Source organism: Vombatus ursinus, unplaced genomic scaffold (genome assembly GCF_900497805.2).
Source record: "Vombatus ursinus unplaced genomic scaffold, bare-nosed wombat genome assembly UNPS02014810.1, whole genome shotgun sequence".
NCBI classification, from domain to species: Eukaryota; Metazoa; Chordata; class Mammalia; order Diprotodontia; family Vombatidae; genus Vombatus; species Vombatus ursinus.
This window is the reverse complement of record NW_020954588.1, coordinates 27,263,057-27,285,791: the sequence shown is the minus strand read 5'-3', so window position 1 is coordinate 27,285,791 and position 22,735 is coordinate 27,263,057. Positions and strand designations below refer to the sequence as shown.

At 39.4% G+C, this 22,735-nt stretch overlaps 1 protein-coding gene across 1 annotated transcript in view; it reads right to left on the bottom strand.

Moving 5' to 3' along the window:
• The window catches only part of SPATA16 (spermatogenesis associated 16), a 256,503-nt gene that overhangs the window by 63,302 nt on the left and 170,466 nt on the right, over positions 1 to 22,735 (bottom strand). The window contains exon 5 of the mRNA XM_027875661.1: positions 17,491 to 17,638. Within this exon, the coding sequence (XP_027731462.1) occupies positions 17,491 to 17,638 (148 nt within the window). The remainder of the gene's footprint in view (positions 1 to 17,490; positions 17,639 to 22,735) is intronic.

Sequence of the window (22,735 nt, the reverse complement as noted above, 5' to 3'; positions counted from 1 at the left end):
TAGCTGTGAGACTCTGGGCAAGTCACCTAACTCCGCTTGCGTCAGTTTCCTCATCTGTAAAATGAGCTGGAGAAGGAAATGGCAAGCCACTCCAATACCTTTGCCAAGAAGACCCCAAATAAAGTCACAAAGAGTTGGCCATGACTGAAAAATGACTAAACAACAACAAATTCCCCTTCCTACATGTTACAATCCAGGCAAACCAGTATTCTCACGGTTCCTGATACTCAATACTCCCATCTCTTGTATCTGTGCTTTTGCATCATCTATTATTGCCTCCCCTTCCCTCACTACTTTGTAATTCCTCCAACATATTGTAAAATCCTTGAGAGCTCAAGGTTTGTTTGTTTGTTTGTTTGTTTGTTTTTTTTGGCCTTTCTTTGTATCTCTAGTGCTTGGCACACAGCAAGTACTTAATAAATAGCCTGGAACTGACTTTGTATGTACTCAGTACATATTTTGTAAATACTTTTTTTTCATCCATTGTCTCCTCTAATAGAATGGAAGGTCTTTGAGGTCATGACTCCCTCCCACACATCTTTGTCTCCTTAGTCCTTAGCAGTGTCCTGACACATAGTAGGAACATAAAAAATGCTTATTGATTGATCTGATTGTTGACTGAGTCTGGATTAAAAATTAATGTGATAGGCTTAATTTCACAGGATGGAATTTAGTAAGGATAAAGATAAAATATTACACTCAGTTTGAAAAGTGAAATTTTTTGAAAAACATAGTTGGAGACCATTTATTTTTTAAAAATGTATTCATTGTTAACATTCATTTTTTAAAATTTTGAGTTCTAAATTCTCTCCCTTCCCCATCTATTGAGAAGGCAAGTAATATATGTCAGTTATACATGTGAAGTCATGAAAAAACATATTTCCATATTAGCCATGTATAGAGGGTAGTTTATTTGGAAAAAAAGAGGCACTTTAGTATATTGTAGCTCCATATAGGTCAGTGGTGTGTGATATGACAGCCTAGAGAATGATTTCAGTCTTAGGCATCATTAGGTAGGGAGGTGGTGCCCTGGAAACAGGAGGTGATACCAATAATCCTCCTGTGTTTTGTCCCTGTCAGACCATCACATCTGGATATTGTGTTTAGTTCTGGGCTCCACGTTTGGATTCATGGTTGTTGAAATGAGATAAGTTCGAGCATTTGGAGAGCCATCCATCAAAGACAGCTTAGGCTTGATCTTCTTGGCCCCAGAAAGCAGAATCAGAGAAGTGGGTAAAAGAGACAAAGAGACAAATTCCAGTTTGATGTCAGGAATATTTTTCTAATAATTAGAAGCAAAGTAAAAGGGACTGCCTTGGGTTGCAGTTGCTTCCTTCTTGCTGAAGGTCTTCCAACAGGCTGGATTGTCCATTTGCTGAGAATTATATAAATATGTATGTGTGTATACATACATATGTGCACATGTATATATATAAATACACACATATGTATGTATGTATATTTTTTTCAGGTATAAAATGGATATGGTGGCCGTGGAGATCTCTCCTTTCCCACTCTGGGAATCTGTGATTCTGTGATCCTGTGACTTGGAGCCTCCAACTCTCTGCTTGCATGGAGAGGGGTGAAAGGCTCCTCTCCTTGGCGCTGACCATGGTGGCTGGCAGAAATGAACATCAGCATCGTAATTGGTTTGTGATAAAAGGTACTCGTGTAAGAGTAATAAGCATTTCACATCCTTTTCAATCTTGCACTTCATCCAGTGGGGTCCATTTGATTACGGACTCCTGCTGAATTTAAGGAGGTGAGAAGCTGTACATCCACACATCACTGACTTTTCTCCCTCTCAATGTTATTCCTCTTGCCATTTGCCCACATAGTAAATTGCCTTTGTCTGAAGATTTGGCACAGCAGGGGGTCCACTGCAAGAAATGACAAAATGTTTCCCAGCTGTTGAGTTTCTAATGTCATGTTAATTTGAGTGCTAATTGTTCTCAGTTTTGGGCTCATAAACTTCTACCTGAGTCCGGTAGCACTTGTTCCTCTGGATTTAAAGTGAAATGGACCATACCACCCCTGGGTCGGAAATCAGAATTGATTTAGAAGAGATCTTCTTCTCCTTTGCCGCTTAAAAACAAAATGAGGAGAGATAGGGAGAAGGCAAGAAGGAGAATAAAATATAATAGTGGAATTCCTTTACAATTGTCAGAATTTGAAATGCTTAGATGAACCTACCTGGATTAATTTTGAAAGGTCCATTTGCCCAGTTTTGGAAAAAAATAAAAGAAACCATCTTGTAGCTATAGGGATAAAATGGTTTTGTATTTTTGCCATTAGGGAAGTTGATGCTTTTAAAATAATAATGAGGAAATGTTACAAAGATTAAGAACTCTGTAGAAATATATAATCATTCAAAATGTTTTCTATCCTATATGAAAGGTCTCTGTCTTTCAGTAACAGAAGGTTACTCGTTTTGCAAGACGAGGAATCATGAAAAGGCCAGAGCTGGCTTTTTGCCATCTTATCTTTTGTCCCTCCATTGTTTGGAACTTGTCCTCCTTGAGTCCTCTGCATGCTCGATGCTGTTGACTAAACTTCCCTTTCTCCTTGTCTTCCATGATATGATCTCGTAGTTTTCCTATTTCGCTAACAGTTCCTTATCTCTATCCTTAGCTACTTCCTAAATATGATCTTTCTCCAAGGCTCTGTCTCCTCCCCACCACCCTTGGTTACCCTCATCTGTCCCTGTTGCTTCAATAACCACCTCTGGGTAGATGGCTTACGGATCTGAGCTTCAAGTCATTTTCCAAAGGAGCTTCAATTCATTGTCTTATTTTGGTGCCCTTATTTGCTGCCATTGACTTCTCAATGCCTTGAAATCTGGCTTCTGATATTGCCATTCTGTAAGTCTCAAAATCAACATTTCAAAAACTGAACTCAGTTTTTCCTCCAAATGCCCCCTTCTCCCTCACTTCCCTATTACTTTTGAGAACCCTACCATCCCTCTGCCCAGGCTCACAACCTAGGTGTCAGCCTCAACTCTACACACTTTGTCAACCCCATCCAATATGTTGGATCCAGCCTATATCCAATGTTTTGCCAGATCCTATCTGTTCTGCCTTTGCAATCAATATCTTTTGTAAATACCCCCTTCTCTTTTGAAACATTGTTACCACCCTGGTGCATGCCCTCATCACCTCCCATCTGGGCAATTGCAATATTCTTCTGGAATAGCTGGTCTCCCTGTCTCAAGTTTCTCCTCTCTCTGGTCCGTCTTCCATTCAGGTATTAAAGTGATCTCTGGGCATTTTTTTTTTTACTGGCTGCCCTGCTATCTCTGATGCCTGGAATCACCTGCCTCCTCATCTCTGCTTCCTGGCCTCCTTCAAGTACCAACTAAAATCTCACCTTCTGCAGAAGTCTTTCTCAACTCTTCTTATTTCTATAGTGTGTTCCCTCTGTTAATTATTTCCAGTTTTTCCTGAATATAACTTGCTTGCACACATATGTTTCCGTATTGTCTCCCCCATTAGATTGTGAATTCCTTGAGGTCAGTAACTGTCTTTTGCATCTTTTTGTATCCTCAACATTTAGCACAATACCTGCCACATAGTAGACATTTAATTAATGCTCATTGGCTGACTGTTATTAGATTGCGAGCTCCTTGAGGTCTTGGATTATTTTTGCCTTTCTTTGTATTCCCAGAATTTAGCACAGTGATCCACACATAGTAGGTGCTTAACAAATGCCTGTTGATTGGATTTGAAATGGCTCTCTTAAAGGCTGGCAATAATCTCTTCAATTCTAGATCCAATGACCTTGACTCAGTGTTCATCCTCTTTGATCTCTCTGTAGCTTTTGCTACACTGCTCTTCCTGGCTTTGTCATTCCTTAGCTTTTGTGATCCTTTTTTTCTCTTGGTTCTGCTTATCTACTCAGTGGATTCAATGATCAACTCTGTGCAGTTGACTTCTAAATCTCTATATCTCTTCCTAGGCTCTCTTATGAACTTCAGTCCCAGATATCTCCAATGGACTATGGGTATCTCAACTCAACATGTCTAAAATGGAACTTATCTTCTTCTCTTTTAAACCTGCCCTTCCTCCAAGTGCTGTATTTCTGATGAAGGCAATATCATCCTCCTCAACATTAGATTCATATTCATCATACTTGACTTTTTCATAGCCTCCCCCTCACCACATTGCATTCCAAATCCAGTTACTAAGTCTTATCAATTCTCTTTCTACATAAATCTCACATTGTCACCAAGCTGGTTCAGAACCTTATCATGTCTCGCCTAAATTCATGCAGTATCTTTGTGACTGATCTCACTCAAGAATGAAATGCCTTGAAAATTAGAATGGGACAGAAAGAAAACAATTCAATAAGAAATATTAAAACAATATCAAAAGACAGAAAATAATTTAAGAAAATCTATGAATTGTTATATTAAAAACAACTGACTGGAAAATAGGTCAAGGAGAGAAAATCTAAGAATTATTGGACTTTTAAAAATCATTTTAAAATGCTTGCATACCGGAAAATATGAATAAAAACTACCCAGACTTTTTAGAACCAAAATGGGTGAAATGAAAATAGAAAGAATCCATTTATTGCTTCTGGAAAGAAACTCCAAAATTATAACTTCCAGGAACATCAACGCCAAAACTCAAAGCTTCCACGTCTATGAAAAAAAAATACTATGAGCAGCCAACAGAAAAAGTTCAAGTACCAAGGATATATTATAAAGGTCACACAAGATTAGATAGCTGTCCCTATAAAGCAGAGGTAAAAGATAAAGACTTAAAAGTTCCAAAGATAACCTCTCTGAAAAAACTAAGGAAGAAAAAATGGATCTTTACTGGACTAGAAGATTTCCACGCATTCCTGAAGAAAAGGAAAGACCTGAGTAGATATTTTGAAATGGAAAGACATAAAGATGTATTTATTTGTGTAATTGGAAAGGAATATTTGGAGATAAAATGTTTACGTGTTAACAGGGAAATAAAGAATAAATGTTATTTAAAAATCCTCATATCATTAAGTATCAAAAAGAAGGTTAAAAATGACAGAGGGCTTGTGGGTGGTTTCGTTCTGTTTCATAGACTTAGGGGTAGACAAAAATGGGAAGGACAGGGCCTCTGCTAGGAAAGAAGGGATAAGGAAGGGGATGGAAATCACTAACACAGTAGAGGTGCATATGATGAAGAATACATAATCATGGAGGAAAGGATAGGGAAATGACATCCTATGAATCCTGCTTTCAACTGAACCAGGTAAAGGAAGATTGAACACAAGTACTCCACAGTGCAACATCCCTTTATCCCCTCTCCCCAGATTTCAGTATAGAAATATAGTCAATAAATAAACATTTATTGAGCTCCTATTATACTGTGCTAAGTTCTGGGGATACAAAGAAAGGCAAAATATAGGCCTTGACTCAGAATTTAACAGAAGAAATAACACACTAACAAATATATACAAGCAAGCTATATGTTGGATAAATAAGAAATAATCAACAGACTGAAGTTGCTAGAATTAAGAGAGATTGGGAAAAATTTTCATTACATTTATGTACCACACTATGTTTATCAATCTCCCAGTGATGGACATCTTCTTTTTCCCAGTTCTTTGCTACTACAATATTTTTGTTGTATTTTTGTTGTACATATTTTTGTTGATATGGAACCTTTCTTTCTATCTTTGACCCTTTGAATACATACCTAGGAGTAGGATTTCTGAAAAGCTCATCTTTTTTTTTTTGGCATAAATATTCTCTGAGAAATGCTGCATGATTGTAAAATTTAGAACTCCCCAACCTTTGAGGTAGGTGGGCCAAAACAGCAATGAGAGTGTGCAAAGTGGGGATGAGCACACCTCAACATCTTTCCAGTGATGATCTTGGTGTATGAAGTAGTATAAAGAATATCACTGAGGAAATGTTTGATCAGACTAGGAAATGGGTTTGCCACGGGGAGAGAGCAAGCAATAACAAATCAATAGGAGGGAGTTGCCTCTTTTGAGATTGTTGCTCAGTCATTTTCAATCATGTCCAACTCTTTCTGACCTTATTTGGGGTTTTCTTGGCAAAGATACTGGAGTTGTTTGTCATTTCCTTCTCTGACTCATTTAATAGATAAGGAAACTGAGGCCAACAGGGTTAAGTGACTTGCCCCAGACGGTAAGTGTCTGAGCCCAGATTTGAACTCAGCAAGATGAATCCTGACTGCAGGCTTGGCATTCTATCCACTGCACCACCTAGCTAGGGAACAAAAGGATAACATATCAGTAGACCACAGTTTAGAGTTGCCATTTTTGAGAAGGGGCCACCTAAAAAACCAACCAACCCTGATACTTGTGAAATGTATAAAAAGAGACTAGGAAAGGCCTCTTGCATGCTCGGTAGATTCCCTGTGGAGGATCTATGGAAGGATATGGTAGAAAATTAAATATGATGGTTTCCCCCAGTGAACGGATATCGTGGAGATTTACACTATTGCAATGAGTACCCACATTGATAGAATCACTCATTTATTGCAGTATTGAAGGGACAAGTAGGTAATGATTGATTGGTGGGTTAGGGTCCAGGTAGAGGGAACAGCTTTGAGAAGAAGAAGGGTCATTTCATTCTTTGAATAAGGAGAGAAGGAGAAGTGCATGAATGAGGGCACTGGGCATTTTAGAGGAATTTCATGGACGATATTTACATCAGATCCCCTAAATTTTCTGTAGGAGACAAGATCATAGGCAGAAAGGGAGTGACACTGAGAAGTTCCAGGGGAGGAGATGGTTGTTACAAACCAAATAAAAGATGAATGAAAGGAGGATTACATAACCTGATTGGGCCCAATTGAGGTTAGAAAACAACTTGCAATGGATCCAAGATGGTGGGAGTTATCCACCATCAATGCTGTTTTCCCTTGTTTCTCTCCTCCTCTTCCAATGCTACCCAACTATGAACACTCAGTTTAAAACCCATCTCCTCTTCGGAAATTTTCTTGAGCACTTTATCCCAGACTGAATTTTGAATTCTACCAACTCTAAACTCTTATGGGAAGGTCTGAATTACTCATTTACAGTATACATCAAGGCTCTGTGATTTCGTTATTATTGGTTCTCTAAATATGAACTTGGATCATAGGCTGTCTATGACTTGGTGGATGGTCTTTAGAATTGTGATGAACAAACATTTCATCACCATCATCACCAAGCTGATGGTGACCCTCTCCAAACTTAGCTAGGGTGGCCGTTAGACAACAGACTAATAATGTGTCACCAGTCCAGTATTTGAAACCTCTCTGGGACTTGCCAAGGTTTGTATTCTACTTGAACAGCCTTTGAAAACCCAAGTTCAGTTCCATGGCACAATGCAGCATGAGCGGGGCAGGGGTTCTTCTCTTTTTCGTGTGTGTTGTGGACCCCTTGCCAGTCAGTTGAAGCCTGTGGGCCCCTTCTCAGAATCGTATTTTTAGATGCACAAAACACATAAAGGGAACCAATTATATAAAAATAAAGTTATCAAAATATTAAAAAAAAATTCACAGGCCTGAGGTTAAGAACCTCTTATCCTTTGAATGTAAGCTCCTTGAGGGCAGGTAGAGTTTAATTTTTGTCTTTGTATTCTCAGTTTTTGGCATAGTGCCTGCCACAGAGTGGGTGTTCGATCATGCTCATTGATTGACTGATTCATAGCATCTTAAATTTGGAGCTGGAATAGATATCAAAGATGATCTAATCCAACTTTCATTTTAGAGATGAGGGAAACTGAGGCTCAGAGATTAGGTTATTTGCCTAAGGTGATAAAGATAGTAAGTGGCAAGGTTGAGCTCCTAACTCATATCCTCTGTCTCCAAGTCCTGAATCCTTTCCTATCTTTATCTCACACTACCTCTTAATAATAATAATAATAACAGGTAGTATTAATATAGTGTTCTTAAGTTTGCAAAGCTCTTTTCATATACTATCATATTTGATTCTTACAATAATCCTGTGAAGCAGACACTATCATTACCCCCATTTTGCAGATGAGGAAACTGAGGCATGGTCACACAGCTAGTATTTTCTGGGGTAGGATTTGAACTCAGGTGTTCTTGACTCCAGGCCCAGTGCTCTATCCTTGTGGCATCTAGCTGCTTAATTTAGTTAGTTAGAACACGGAGCAATGAGGTTATAAGTTTGATGTTCCATGTGGCTCAGTGAGCACTGCCCAAACTAAAATTCAGTTTTATAGTCTCAGATTATGAATGATCGCTTGTTAAGTAATGATCGCATTACTGATCATGGGGATAGAAGATGTCAGAAATTCTTGAGATTTCATAATTCTCTCATTCTACCTTTAATGAGATCTAACTTTTTGGCAAACAGATGGTAGGGGTCTGTGTTCAGAGTCAAGAAGACCTGAGTTCAAATTGCACCCTAGACACTTACAAGTTGTGTGACCTTGGGCAAGTCACTTAATGCCCTATCAATGAAATGAGGGGGTTGGAGTTGATGGCCTCTAAAATTCCTTCCAGTGCTAGAAGCATGATTTTATGAACCATGTTTTCTTAGTTCAAAGTGAAAGTAGGGAAGAAAATTAAAGCATAGGACTTAGTTGATCATGTGATCATAGTATTTAATGATAATAACAAACAACATTTCTATAATGCTTTAAGGTTGGCAAAGTACTTTACAAATACAAAAATTTCATAATGACCCTGAGAGGTGGGTGCTATTAAAAATCACCATTTCTATAAATGAGGAAACTGAGGCAGACAGGGGTTAAATGACTTGCCCAGGGTCACAGAGTTTGTAAGTGTCTGAGTCTACATTTGAACTCAGGTCTTCTTGACTTCAGGCCCAGTGTTCTGTGCACTGTGGCACCACCTACCTGGAAGTGGCTATTTAGATTATTTAGTCCAAATGTATAATTTAAATGATGAGGAAACTGAAGCCCTGAGAGGGCTTTGCCCACAATCACGTTCATAAGAATTGTAGAGTCAGAATCCACGGGGTCTCCTTTGTATATGATTCTTATGTATGTGCTATGAATCGAAAGACCTGAGTATCATAGATGGATTGCAGGAAGGGACCATGATGATCTCCTACCATCTCCCATTTTACAACTTAGGAAATGGGCTCAGAAAGATGACATCACTTGCCCAAGGTCATTCAGCAAGGAAATGGAAGAACCAGTCTTTGGGCCCAGGGCAGAGTTCTCTTTTAAAAATCCGTGAAATAATACGGATTCCTTGGATGAGGAGTTTAAAACACGTGGGGGTGCACTGTATTCTTTCCAAGCTCTCAGGAGATTTGGAATGGACTAGTTAGGGTGAATTTATTCAAAAAGAGGAAAAAGAAATGTTTCCTACAGTTACTTTTGAAATAGCCTCATGATTTAGCATGCTTTTTTGCCACTGTTCTGCAGGTTTGGGAGATTTTCTCTATCTTCTTGAGGTGATGCTATTTCCACACCCTTTGTCAATAACAAAATGGTCTGACATTTTGCTATAGTGTTAAGCTCCTCTTCTAAGGGTCCCTATTATTTGGGGTAGGGGTGAGATGGGACCATGCAGGCTTTCTATTACTTTTACTTTTCTGATTGGCTTCAGAGAGGTTGGCTTACGCCTTATTCTTTTCAGCACTAATACTTTATCCTTCTCCCATCCCTTTCTGGGTTTTCTCTGGTCCTCTTTTTAAATACCAATGTCCTTTTTCTTGGAAGCTCTCCACAAGTTCACAAGCAAGAAAGAGACAGCAACTTTCCCATGCTTGGTTATCATTCCTGTTCCAATAAATAAGAAATCTATTTTCGCTTTTAAAGACACATGTTGCTTGACCTTGAATTCCACAATTCAAGGCATTCCTGGAAAAAATAGCTGCATAAAGAGAATAGCTAGAAAACGAAATAAATATTCCCCTTGAACTTCCATTTTAATTTTAGAGAGGAATTCCCATCAGAACAAAATGAATTCTAATCTTCCCTGCCAGGAGAGTAATGTTCATTGATTAAAAATAATTTATATTGACATTTGTGGTTTCTGAAGCATTTACATCATAACACGGAACACTGGAAAGAGCTCTGACTCTGGAGTCAAAGGTCTTGAGTTCAAATTTTGCTTCTGATCTTATTTCTGCATGACCTTAGGAATGTTACTCAACATCTCTGGGTTTAAGTGAAATGAAGGGGTTTGATGGGACAGCCTATGGGGTCCTTTTCACCTCTAGATCGATGGTCCTATGAATCCTGTAAAGGTAGGACCCAGCCTACGTGAATTTGGTTCTCTCTCTCAACCTTTGCAAGAAAACTGGAAGGGCAAATAACTCACGCAATTAATGCACACAGGTAATTTAATTAAATTTATCAAATAAACTTAATAAATGTATTAAATAGGAACAATTTATTTATCTACACATATTCATTCACATAATTATTTGTAGTTTAATTAACATAACTTATTTATTTATTGCTTATTTAATTAACTTATTTAATTCAATTAAATTTCATTTAAAATCCTTATGGACTCTATAAGCCTTGATGGTTGCCTGTGCTTTGGTATAGCTGATTAACATATTTCATTGGTAGAAAAGGGTTAAGTCTCTGTTGGGCTTTTAAAGCCCTCCATTACATGGCCCCTTCCTACCTTTCCAGACTTCTTAACACTTTTGACACCGGACTTCTTGATGTTATTTGAACAAAACACTCCATCTCCTAACTCTGGGTATTTTTTTTGACTATTTCTCATGCCTGGAATTCCCTCTCTCCTCAGCTAAAATCCCACCTTCCACAGGAATCCCTTCCTTATTCCCCTTAATTCCAATTCTCTTCCTCTGTTGATTAGCTCCAATGTATCCTGTATTCTTGATTGTGCATTTTTGCTTGCCTGTTGTCTTTCCCATTAGACTGAACTCCATGAGAGCAAGTATTCTGCCTTCCTTCCTTCCCCAGTGCTTATGACAGTGCCTGGCATGTAGCAGGAGCTTAATTTATATTTACTGACCAATTGCCTTTAAGTCATGTTGCTTCTTAGTGATAATCTAATGTTAATTCCCATCTGATTATTGGCTAATGTTGGTGATGTGATGTTTGGTGACATCATTAAATACCAATACCCTTTTTCTTGGAAGCTCTCCACAAGTTCACATCAGCAAGATGATAGTGGTTTTCTATAGCTAACGTCCACACAAATAGAATTAGATACAGGACCATGACAGAATCAAATGTTTGCAAGTTGGTGAAGAAGCAGAGTCTGATATGTCATTAGCAACACCTATAAATGCATTGAACTAACATATCCAAAAGTTTGATTAAATTTGTGTTTTTCAAACGTTACATTTTTTCTAATAAACTTGGATTTGTAGCTACAAGTATAAAAAGTTTTGGGCTAATCATACGCGATGTATTTGTAAAGGCATGGTGCCTGGTGCATATCAGGCATTTAAAAATACTTGCTAATTCCCTTCTTCTTCTGTTTATCCACAATGGTTAAACAAAGTGGATGAAAAACTCACATTTCTCAGACTGTGACGTATACCTGCATGAGTAGCCCAAACAGTTCATCAGTAAGTTGACTTTGGATGGGTATTATTGATGGATAAGGCATTGGCCTTAGAACTGGGTAGGACGATGTGACTAGGCTGGTCATTTCAGAAACTGGGCAGTGTTTTTGATAACTTCAAACAGCTTGTGGTATGAAAGTTCATCTCTTGAACACCAGTATCCTCTTGCTGATGCTACGTACAAGTCATGAAAAACCATGATCTTAGGAAAATGAAAACTAGAAACAACCCCACCCCCAAGATTTTTACAAGCCACATGGTGGACATTAATAGGGTGTAGCACACTCCAAAAATGACTTGGACATCAGGAGCGATAGGGGATATTACTGAATAAATGTTCTCAGTCACATAGAGAGGACAGGAAGGCTAAAGATGGGCAGAGGGCTACCCTGATGGTTTTAGGAGAGTAAAAGAATATGAGTAAGATCTAGGGCATGCAGGAAATATCATCTATGGATAACTCATGAGAAAACATGGATGAAAACTATATGGTGTGAGATTTTAACAAAGAAGGTGTGGAAAGAAAATACTCACACCCATGAAATCACGTCTACCAAAGTACCAAAGTGGGGGATTTTTTCCCCTTTAGGAACTCATCCTTTGTATAAATAGTACACATTATACAAATGGTTCAAGTGGAACAAATATGGGCTGCATTATACAAATTCACTTTACAACACTTTTGCTCAAATATATTTATTCCAGGATGTGGAGGGACACCATCAGTGCTTCCTAGGCTGTTTATACTAGGTCCCGTTTCGGAGGCTGGTTATAAAGAGGAAAGAGTTTCAACTTGAAAATTCTTGTTTAGGCTATAAAGCATTCCTAATACTTCTCCAGATGGCATTTGGAATGAAGAAATAGAGGGAAGAATACTAATTTTGTAATTTAGATAACATAAAGATGTATTATCTTTACTGGTAAATGATGACTGAAAGCTATCCATTTAACTGGAAAGCAACTTTTATAGGTCTATTTAAAAACAATATATTCCTTCTCTAGAAGTATATATTTACTCTTGGGAATTAAATTGGACTGATGAGACAAAGTATTATTTCATCCACCTAAGTGCTGAGGTAATTGATATCTGAACCAGAAAACTTTTCTATTAAGCATTACTAAGGATTACTGCATGTTTACTTATTCCATAAATAAATCTTGATATTTCCATCAAGAAAAGTCAGCATATGCTTATTAGATTACTTTATTATTATTAAAATACAGCCATGCCTGTAGAAAAATATGCAGAATTGCATTATTTTTGTTGGAATATATGAATAAAATCCCGAGCAAAAACTTTCTAAATGAAAAGAAAGAAATTCTGGTGGTAGGAAATTGTTATTTATTTGATGTACATAGACTACTCGGCATGAATCAAACTGAGCTTTTATTTTAACAAGAAAAATGAGTAGCTGCTCTCCTTTGCAATGAGTACTCTCCCTCCCCAAACAATATATAGTTTAGTCCTGTGATAACACAGGGAGCTCTTATGTGAATTTAGATGTCTGTGGGTCTAACCATGTCCTTTGCTCCCTACCCTCCATAAAAGAAAAAAAAAACAGTTTTACAGAAAGCAAACAACAGATTTCGTAGACAAAGTTAGCCTGTAAAGCCAAGGATACAAGATCCTGGGCCAGAAGGGACCTCAGAAGTCATCCATTCTAACCTCCCCCCCACTACAGATAAGGAAATTAAGACTTGGCAATATTAAATAATTTAACTAAGGTGACCTGAATGGTAAACATCACCCAATATTAGCATCTTAAAGGAGCTCCACTGCAATGTAATAATAGTAACAGTAATATATAGCAGCTTATGGTTTGCTAAATGTTTCTTACATGGGTTACACAATTTGACGTATATTATTTGAGAGGCAAAGTCTTTGAGGGGAAGATAATTCTCAGTTTTAATGCAGCCTTAAGTTTAGCTGGTATGTTCAATAAAATGTATTTTTAGACAGTTGACAATGGATGTTCTTGGTGAATATTCATTTGGGAAAGGCTAGTGCAGAAGTGAGCTATTCTGGGGGGGGGCTCTTCTAGGGTACCTCTGCACGGTTCCCTGACACTACTATAGGCTGCCTCCTTTGCCAGAAGAGAGCTGGGCATGTTTCCCGGTCATGTGAGTAGTGAACTTAGTACTATCTGGGTTTGAAGAAGGTGACCTGGGTGTGGGCATGGTTTTTCGAGACGCTGACATGTCTGCCAGCCCTCATCTGCTCCCCATTGGGAGAATAGGAGGTATTAGTGAGACTCCAAGTTTTAATGATGGTAACTACATCTCCAGCAGAAATGTCAGTGTGGGATGGGGCTGTCTGTCCAAGAGCCCCAAGGATGGAGAGTCTATGACCTTCAGCTGATGCCTGTTAGAAGATATAATTGCCTTTACCCATTGTTCCTTACTGTAAGTATAGCCCATTTCTTTTGGTTCTAGTTGCTACTGAGGTGACTGGTACTTACCCAGAACAAAAATCTTCCTTCAATATCAATGTGTGTGTGTGTGCGTGTGTGCGTGCGCACACGCGCATCCACAATGTGACCTCATATGCAAATATATCCATTTTTAGGCAATCCACGTGTAAGTGCAACTAGAGAAAGAAGGAGATTGTTTCTGTGTATTTCTGGGGGGTAATTATAAGGGGTTAGGTGTTTTAAAGGTATCTGAGAGAATAAAAAATGGAAGCCTGAAAATTAAAGGCCAATGGAATATGGTCCTGGATTTGGGATCAGGAGGATCAGGGTACAAATCCTACCATCGGAAATAGCTACATGACTACAGGCAAGCCATTTAAACCCTCCCCCAGCCTCAGTTTCCTCATCTGTAAAATGGGGATAATAATAGCTGATAATAGTAATAATAATGATAGGGTCATTGTGAGGATCAAAGGAGATAATATATAAGCACTACATAAACGGGGGATATTATTAAGACACAATTTCTTGATGCCTCCATCTTCTCATCTATAAAATGGGGGAGGTGGGTGTGGACTTGATGGGTTCTAAGGTCTCTTCCATCAATGACACCTATGTACACATGAAATTATCCTATGGAAATTCTAGAACGTATTATTACTTTATCACCATAGAGGCATTTATTAATGCCAGGCCCAATGCTAGGCATGGGGGGTAAAAAGATAACAAGATGACAAAAGCTTACATTTTAGAGGGAGAGAAGACATGGGCACAAATAAGGATATAAACTATTGTAAGAGACCTGAGCTGTGATTTCATTTGCGAAGGGAGCGTCCAGTAAGGAAACTCTCTGCATTTACCAGTGCATGTTGGCTCTGCTCTGCAATGTATCTAATCTTAGTGAGTTTCCAGGGGCACAGAGAGGGAAGTGACCTAACCCAGGGTCACAGAGCCAGCCCACACTGACCCATGTCAGAGGCAGGGCTTCAACTCAGGTGTTTTTGACTAAAGGGTCACCTCCCTACTATGCTTTGCTGCCTTTCATATACAGACAATATACAAAGTCAGAACAGAAAAAATGGATTTCCAAGCTTTGGTAGAAGACAGGAATGCCTTTGAGTGTAGAACCCTTGAAGAATTGTGTATTTGCCATCTGAGAACAGTACTAAGTTGGGAGAGGCTCATCATGATGTTAACCACAAGGTCATCAATGTTTTGGCCATAGAGACTCACCGGATTGCTCAGTAAGGTGTAGAGGACTTGTGGTCTGCATTGGTGAAAGGATTATCCGCACCACTGAAATCATGGCTCATGGAACCCCTGGAGTTGGATGGGACATTAGGGAATCATCTATTCCAGTGCTCTTAACTTGGGTCCATGAACTTGTTTAAAAAAATTGTTAACTGCATTTCAATATGATTGGTTTCCTAGCTAATCTTGTATATTTTATTTTATGCATATGTGGGGTGTAGAGAGGTGAATCAATCATAGGAGATCAAGCATTTATTAAGCATGTACTATGTTCCAGACACTGTGCTAAACACTTTAAAAATATTATCTCATTTGATCCTCACAACCACCCTATTTTACAGGTGAAGAAACTGAGGCAAACAGAGGTTCAGTGAATTGCCCATAGTCACACAACTATTAAATATCTGAGGCAGGATTTGAACTCAGGTCTTCCTGACTCTAAACCTAGCATACTATCTAACTAGCTGCCAAACATTTATTAAGCACCCACTATGCTCCAGGCTCTGCTTTTGGTTCTGCTGATACAAAGACAAAAATGAATCCATTCTACCCTTAGGGCACTTACATTCTATCAGGGGGTGACTTGCCTGAGAATACACATAATTAGAGTCAGAGGTCAGTCTAGAACCCAGCTCTTTGGACTTCCAAGTCTCATGCTTTTTTCACACCACCATCCTGTCTCTCAATCTTGTGAGGTCTCAAAGAAATATAAAATGCCCAGGTTTAACTATTAATTATCTAGCATGACTTGCACAACTGGGAAATCTGAGGTGGTCATCTGGCCTGTTACTTGTTCTCAACTAAGGCTTGAGTTAAACAGATTAGAGACATCTGTCACACGGGCAAAGACTCTGTTCTCCTTTGTTCTCCCCAGACAGATACTCTTCCCCCAGCTCCTCTGAGATTTATGATTCATTATCATTTGCCGGATTTACAGCACCTTGAATTTACCTAAGCACCTTGTTCAGAGAACACTCAATAGTTCAAGAGTTTGATCTGAAAGGTGTCTTGACAAACCGGCCCCGACCTTTCTTCCATCTGACATGAGTTATCTCTTCGCCCAGGTGAGGGTCCTGATAAAGGGCAGTGATTGGGACAGGACAGCAGGTGATGCTTATAGAGCTGTGACCTTAGGGCATGGGCTGGTCGATAACACTCACTGCTATTCCTTCAATGACTATAGAATTTCTTCAAGGTGAAATAGTAGATAGAGGCCAGACAGGAGATGCACCATGACCAAAGTCACAAAGGTGTGACAGCAAGTTATTGAGCTGTCATTCAAATCCAGGTCCAATGACTCCAATGTGAGTACACCTTCTAGGACTTCATGAGTCTTTCTTCGTAGGTACCACCCTCTTGGTTATCTCGGGGTCTCTTGGAACCCTATTTGAAGACCAACCATTCAACACAATGCTCTTCAAAACTTCAGCAAATGTGGAGAGAAGGGGGAAGCAGAAACCAAGAGACAATAATAGAAAAGGCCCAGAGAGAAATTGGAAAGGCAGTAAATAGCAAAATCAAACATGCAGGTGATTATAATCATGCCTGATAGTACATCAAATAGTAATAGTAAATTAAGTAGTAAATTTAGTAAAATAGTAAAATCATAATTTAGGATAACATCTCATCATGAACCTAAGGGTGGTGATGATGGACTTTTGGGAAATGGGGACTTTTTGTACATCATAATCGTCCTTAGTTGGCTGTGTTCCATTCTAGATTTCACAGTTTCCACCTTCTCACCCCAAATACAGATGGCAAGAGTTGAGTCCCAGTTCTGATACCCATTAGCTCGGCACCTGGGTTGACTCAGTGCAAGGCATCTTCTCATTTCCCTTTTCACCACTCTCCCTTTTATGAGAGATGCTCACCCAAGACACTCCCCTCCCTTAAAAAAAGAAAACAAAGAAAACTTCTTATATACTAATTAGATTTAAACTACTTATCTTTTCTGGTTTTCATTCCTTAAATTCAAAATAATAATAATAATGAGATAGTATGTTTATTGTGTCCAGACCTTTATTTCATTCATGTAGGGAACTCCCAGTAAGGAAAATCCATTTACCAATACAGATGAGTACCTGCCTCATAACTCGTAATCTTAGAGGACTGATGGGGGCACTGAAGGTTACCCAGTAGGTGTGTGTCAGAGTTAGGACTCGAACCCTGGTCTTCCGAGACTGGCTCTCTAGGCACTACATTATGAGGCGTCATTCTTATTTTACATTTAAATACAATTATACATTTAGGTAAATATACCCATAAATAAAAATGGAGTTAAATATAACTACAAACATAACTTACAAATGAATAGGAGGATATTGGTTGTTACCTGTGTACATATACTCCACATATGCGGGGTGCATTTTTGTGAAAACCTCCTTCACTTTCTCGATTTTGTCGGCCCTCACTTTTGTTGCAAATGGTGTGTACATGACAGAGAAGGATTCTGCTCTGGTGAGGGCTTCTTCTATCATTGCCTGAATGGGAAACAGAGACGTGTGCAGAATGAATAAAAATGTACCTACTTTTAAGAAGGCAAGAGTATAATTACCTTCATGGTTGACTTAAAAAAAATAAATGTATCACACTGCAAAGATAACATATTTGGGTCTTGAATATTAATTAGGGAGAAATTCTAATTAGTTTTGGAAACTATACTTTCATGTTCAGACAACCAATTAAGTGGAGAAAAAAAATTGTAAGCCAACTTTCTCTAAACTGAGTTCAAATTACAGTACAAATAAAAACGTATTCCATTTTATTTTCCAAGGTACCACCTTTTACTTGAGGGTTTTTTTCTTCCTAACTCTTAAGTCTAACATTGAAATTTGCCTACTCAGACTAATCGGGCATTGGAGGAGTGATCTTCAAATATGAATTCAGATGACTGTATGCAAACATGTTGACCGTGACTTGGGATGAATAACATCACCCTCTCATGCGTATTTGAGGGAAACCAATGCCTTCCTTCTGTCCCTCTTTCTAAGTCACAAGAACCAACGTGAATATTTTTATTCTGAAGCAGGAACCAAGAAAGCCTGGGTTTAAATGCTGTCCTGAACACTTAATAGCTATGGCAAGTCATTTAATATATCTGAGTCTCAGTTTCCTCATCTGTAATATAAGGATGATAATAATACTTGGATCATCTACCTCATGGAGTTGTGAAGTTCTCAAAACATGACGTTTGTATGTGCCTTCTTAAACCTTAAAGCCATTATCATTGCTGTTGATATTATTTTATTATTATGAGAGACAGCTTGGTGTAGTGGGTAGAATGCAGGAATTAGGAAGACCTAAGTCCTGCCCCTAAATTTAGGTTAACCTTAACCCTAACCTTTTCAATACTCAGGCAACTCTCTAAGGCTATAAATTTGAGATTAGTTACATCTGCTTCTTTGGATGGACTTTTCACACTGGGAGTTCTCCATGTACTATGCCAATGGAATTCCTTTAAAACAGGTTTTCCTATGTAATAATCTCCACAGTGCTTATATAACCATTGCCATTACCCTAGGCTTTCTATTGTGTATAAGCTGCGTAATAATAGATTGAAAAGAAGATGGCTCAGAATCTTCCAAGGGGATTTATATCCTTTCTCTACATTCACAGTCTCAAAGTGGGGCCAGTAGTGACTATAGTCATTCCTCATTATAGAAACTGGTGTAAAAGGACATTACCAAAATCCATCTTGTTTCTGTACCTAACAATTGTGACTAACAATAATCAGTAAAGAAAAAGAGCAATCTGTATTTTCAAGTGAGGAAGAAAGGAGCATCAAATAATATTATTACAAGTGCATTCTTTCATAAGCAAGCTTCTGGTGGGAATAAAAAACAGAACATCAATGATGGGGAGCTATCTTAATCCTGGAAAGTTAGGTAAAACCTACAATTTGCCACTTCCCAAATGATGGTGACTGGCCCCAGACATGTTTGCTTTTCCAGTAAGTTAGCAGTGAGAACAGGAAGTCATTTTGAATGTAGGGGCTGGCCTCTCCCTAAGAATGGCACTTGAGAATTGTGTGAAAATGAATGGCCAGGCAAATTTACTTTGTGAAAGTAATGACATTGTCCATTATTGGTGAAAGGATCATCTTTCTTCTAAGTCACTGCTGTCTAAGTTGAAAGAAGTAAAAAATCAACTAGGTGAAGAGAGGGAAGATGTAGATGGTTAGGGAAGATGTAGATGGTTAGGCAAACTGGAAGGCCTGGATGGCCATGGTCTAGGGACTCCAGCCAGGACCACTCAGACAGGAGCTGAGGCCTGGCTCGAGAGGCCACAAAGATCTGGAAGACTGGAACTCAGGAAGCCAAACCAGGCAATATCCGGCCCAGGTAAGGAGGCTGAGCCACAGGGACAAGGCCCTAGGAGCAAGACAGCTTGACACTGAGCCTGGGGACTCCTCTAACTTTTAGCTAGCTGAGGTAAGGAGGGTAGAGCTGTACCTCCTAGCTGGAGTGAGGCCAGGTGATAAGTACTTGGCACACAGTAAGGGCCATTCTTGTTTTCCAGTATGGCGCCATTTCTTGTTGGACCTTGGTAGAGTTTAGCTCCCCAATGGCTGCCTCCATGACCTTTCTGAATGTCTAAGTTAGCTTTTGGAAAGTCCTGAGCTCCCTTGTTTTGAGGGTTCTTTCACTCCTCAAGTGACACATATGTCCTGTTCATGTATATCATATATGCCCATAGATTAAGAGGTCTACCGTCCCCTTATTTTTCAGATGAGGGAAATGGGTCCCAGGTAAGTGACAAGACTTGCCCATGGTCACATAAGTAATCAGTGCCTGAGGTAGACTTTGAACTCAGATCATAGAATCAAAGATTGAGAGCTGGAAGGGACCTTGGAAACCAGCACAGATAGCCATTTCACAGATAAGGAAACTGAGGCCCAGCAAGCTTAAGTGATTTGCCCAAGGCTGCACAAGTAGTGAGGATCAGAGGAAGCCTTGGAATTGAGGCTTCTCCAGCTCCAAAGGACTTTTCACTGTGCCACGCTTTCTCCAAAAACACACCAGTAGCAATGTGTATTCCCACAGCCATGCTTGGCGTGGTGCTGACTCAAGTCCCTTGCCCTCTCCATCTATTTCCTCATCAGTAAAAAGAGAGGGATGAGCTTCTTGACCTTTAAGATCTCTTCTAGCTTGAAGCCTATGGTTCTACCACAGTCCAAGTCCAAGGACAGTCAGTGACACTGACTAGGGAAGACTTCTTTCACTAACGCCGTTTCCGGGTGGTGAGTCATTGTTATATCCGGAACCTCTCCAATACAAAATCATTGCACCCGGCTCTGTAGAAGGCATGAACATGTCCTTTCTGAAGAGACAGTCAACCTTGGTGGTCTAAGCCTCCACTTCCCCATTCGGGGGTGCCTCAGTGTCCCTGGCATGATTATCTCCTCTACCACAGGGCCATTTTCCCCCTCTACTAAACTGTTACTGAAGTTGCTCATGACGGGGATGTTTTATTAGAATCAGGGCAGGATGTGGCTGTCGTGCTTTTGATACCAAGGTGCTGGAGACTCCATTTGTCACAGTGATATCTTGTGACTTGAAGTCTGGCCTCAGGTTTTTAAAAGCTGAAAAAAAGAAATCGAACCCTGATACTGTGAAAATGAAACTAAAGGGCATACACACAATTTTTTTTTCTGACAAGAAAAGCAGATCTTAGAAGGTTTTTGGTAATAGCTGCACCCTCAGAAATGAAAATAAAATAAATTTCAGTTCAATTTGCTTCTTATTTACTGTCCGTTGAAGACTCCCCTTGAGTTTGGATATATAGAGAGGAAGGGGACCAGATGAGGAGCAGGAGCTGGCCAAAGACAGGGCTTACAAAAATGGAGGAAGGTGATTTGATAAAAAGAACTCTACCATGGGGTTCTCCCTTCTTGTGACATCTGTAGGAGCTGCCGAGAGCCTATGGGGACATTAGTTAAGTATTACATTAGAAAGCTTAGGTGTCACTCAGTATGCTAACAGGCCAATTTTTTGGATAAATTTCCTTAATATTGTATTATTTCTGAACTTGTGTATTCTCTCTTCCTCAGTAAATAAATAAATATTATAAAAGTGCACTTTTGTGAACTAGAGAACAGGCCATTTGGTGATCAACTAGAGGGACTAGGGATGTCTATCTTAGAGAGGAGAAGATATGATAGCTAAGTATTTGAAGGGCTGTCAGGTAGAGAGAGGCAGAAGGAAAAGCAATGGTTAAAAATGGCAGAGAGGCAGGATATGGAAGACATATGGAGAAAAAGCACTTAAAAAAGTGGAATGGGACGGCATGAGTAGTGGTTCCTCATTATGGGAGGTCTTCTAGCAGAGCCTAGGTGACCACTTGCTGGGTGTGTTGTGGAGGAGAGGATGAGTTGGGTCAGATGGCCTTTCAACTCTACAATTCCGAGCATACGTGATTTGGGGTGCTAGGGAAGGGGACCCAGAGATTACAGCAGAGGCCGTGGGAGGGGATAGGTAAATAGGACTTAGTTGCATGCAAAATTGCTGACCTCGGGGAGCTGGCTTGACTCCAGAAACTCCCATGAGGCTGAGAGACCAGAGTTAGGATTTAATAATCAGAGAAGTGTAAGAAATTGAGAAACGCAGGTGCCCTAAGGTCCGAAGGCTGCGTCTGAGAAGAGGAGCTCGTGCTCCAGGAAGTTGATTGCAAATCAGCAAAGATGAACATAAGTCCTTCACTCTTCAGAGTGGCACATTTCTCCCAAGTGCTCTTCACCTTCTCCTTAAAGTTATATGTTTTTTATACCAGTGACTACGCTCTAGTGACCACAGAAGTCCAACCCAGTTGTTGATTTGGTTATTTGAAGTACAGTAAAAACTCTTTGCTTTGAAATAATTGGGGTGAAGGGATCTAGCCTGAGTCTTAAAAAAAAGAAATGAGATTTAATTGTTTTCAAGTGATTACAGTAGCTCAAACTAGACCAATGTTGTTGCCCAATAGAGAGGTCCTTAGAGGACCTGCTACCATAAATAGAGAAGAATGTTGTACAATTTGGATCTCAAATACAGATTAAATGGGTGCTTCAAAAATATTCAAGTATGCTTGGAAACAGTTCATTTTCATAAGCAGTTGAAACATTCATCTTGCAATCTTGCTAATGATTTTGGGGGGGCAGAGAAGTGTGTTAATATCATCGATGAAGAAATATTAACAAGTTTAGAGAGGCAGGCTCATCACCAAGTCAGCCACAGAAAGATGAAATATCTGGTGCAGCAACTCTTGAAAATCACTTATGAAAGTTGTAGAAGGGTTTGCAATCTAGGGCTTCTGGGGATGAGGGAAGGCAGCATGCACATGAATGAAATGTCAGGTCCTTGAAGTGATGAAGGTTCTCCAGCGGTCAGTAGGTGATGTTATCACCCCCATTTTACAGATGAGGAAAATGAGGTTGACAGAGGCTAAATGACTTGGCCCAGGGTCACACAGCTTGTGTAGCACTCTAGCCACCTAGCCATCTATGCTGCTGCTATTACTACTACTACTACTACTACTACTACTACTACTACTACTACTACTACTACTACTACTACTACTACTACTACTACTACTACTACTAC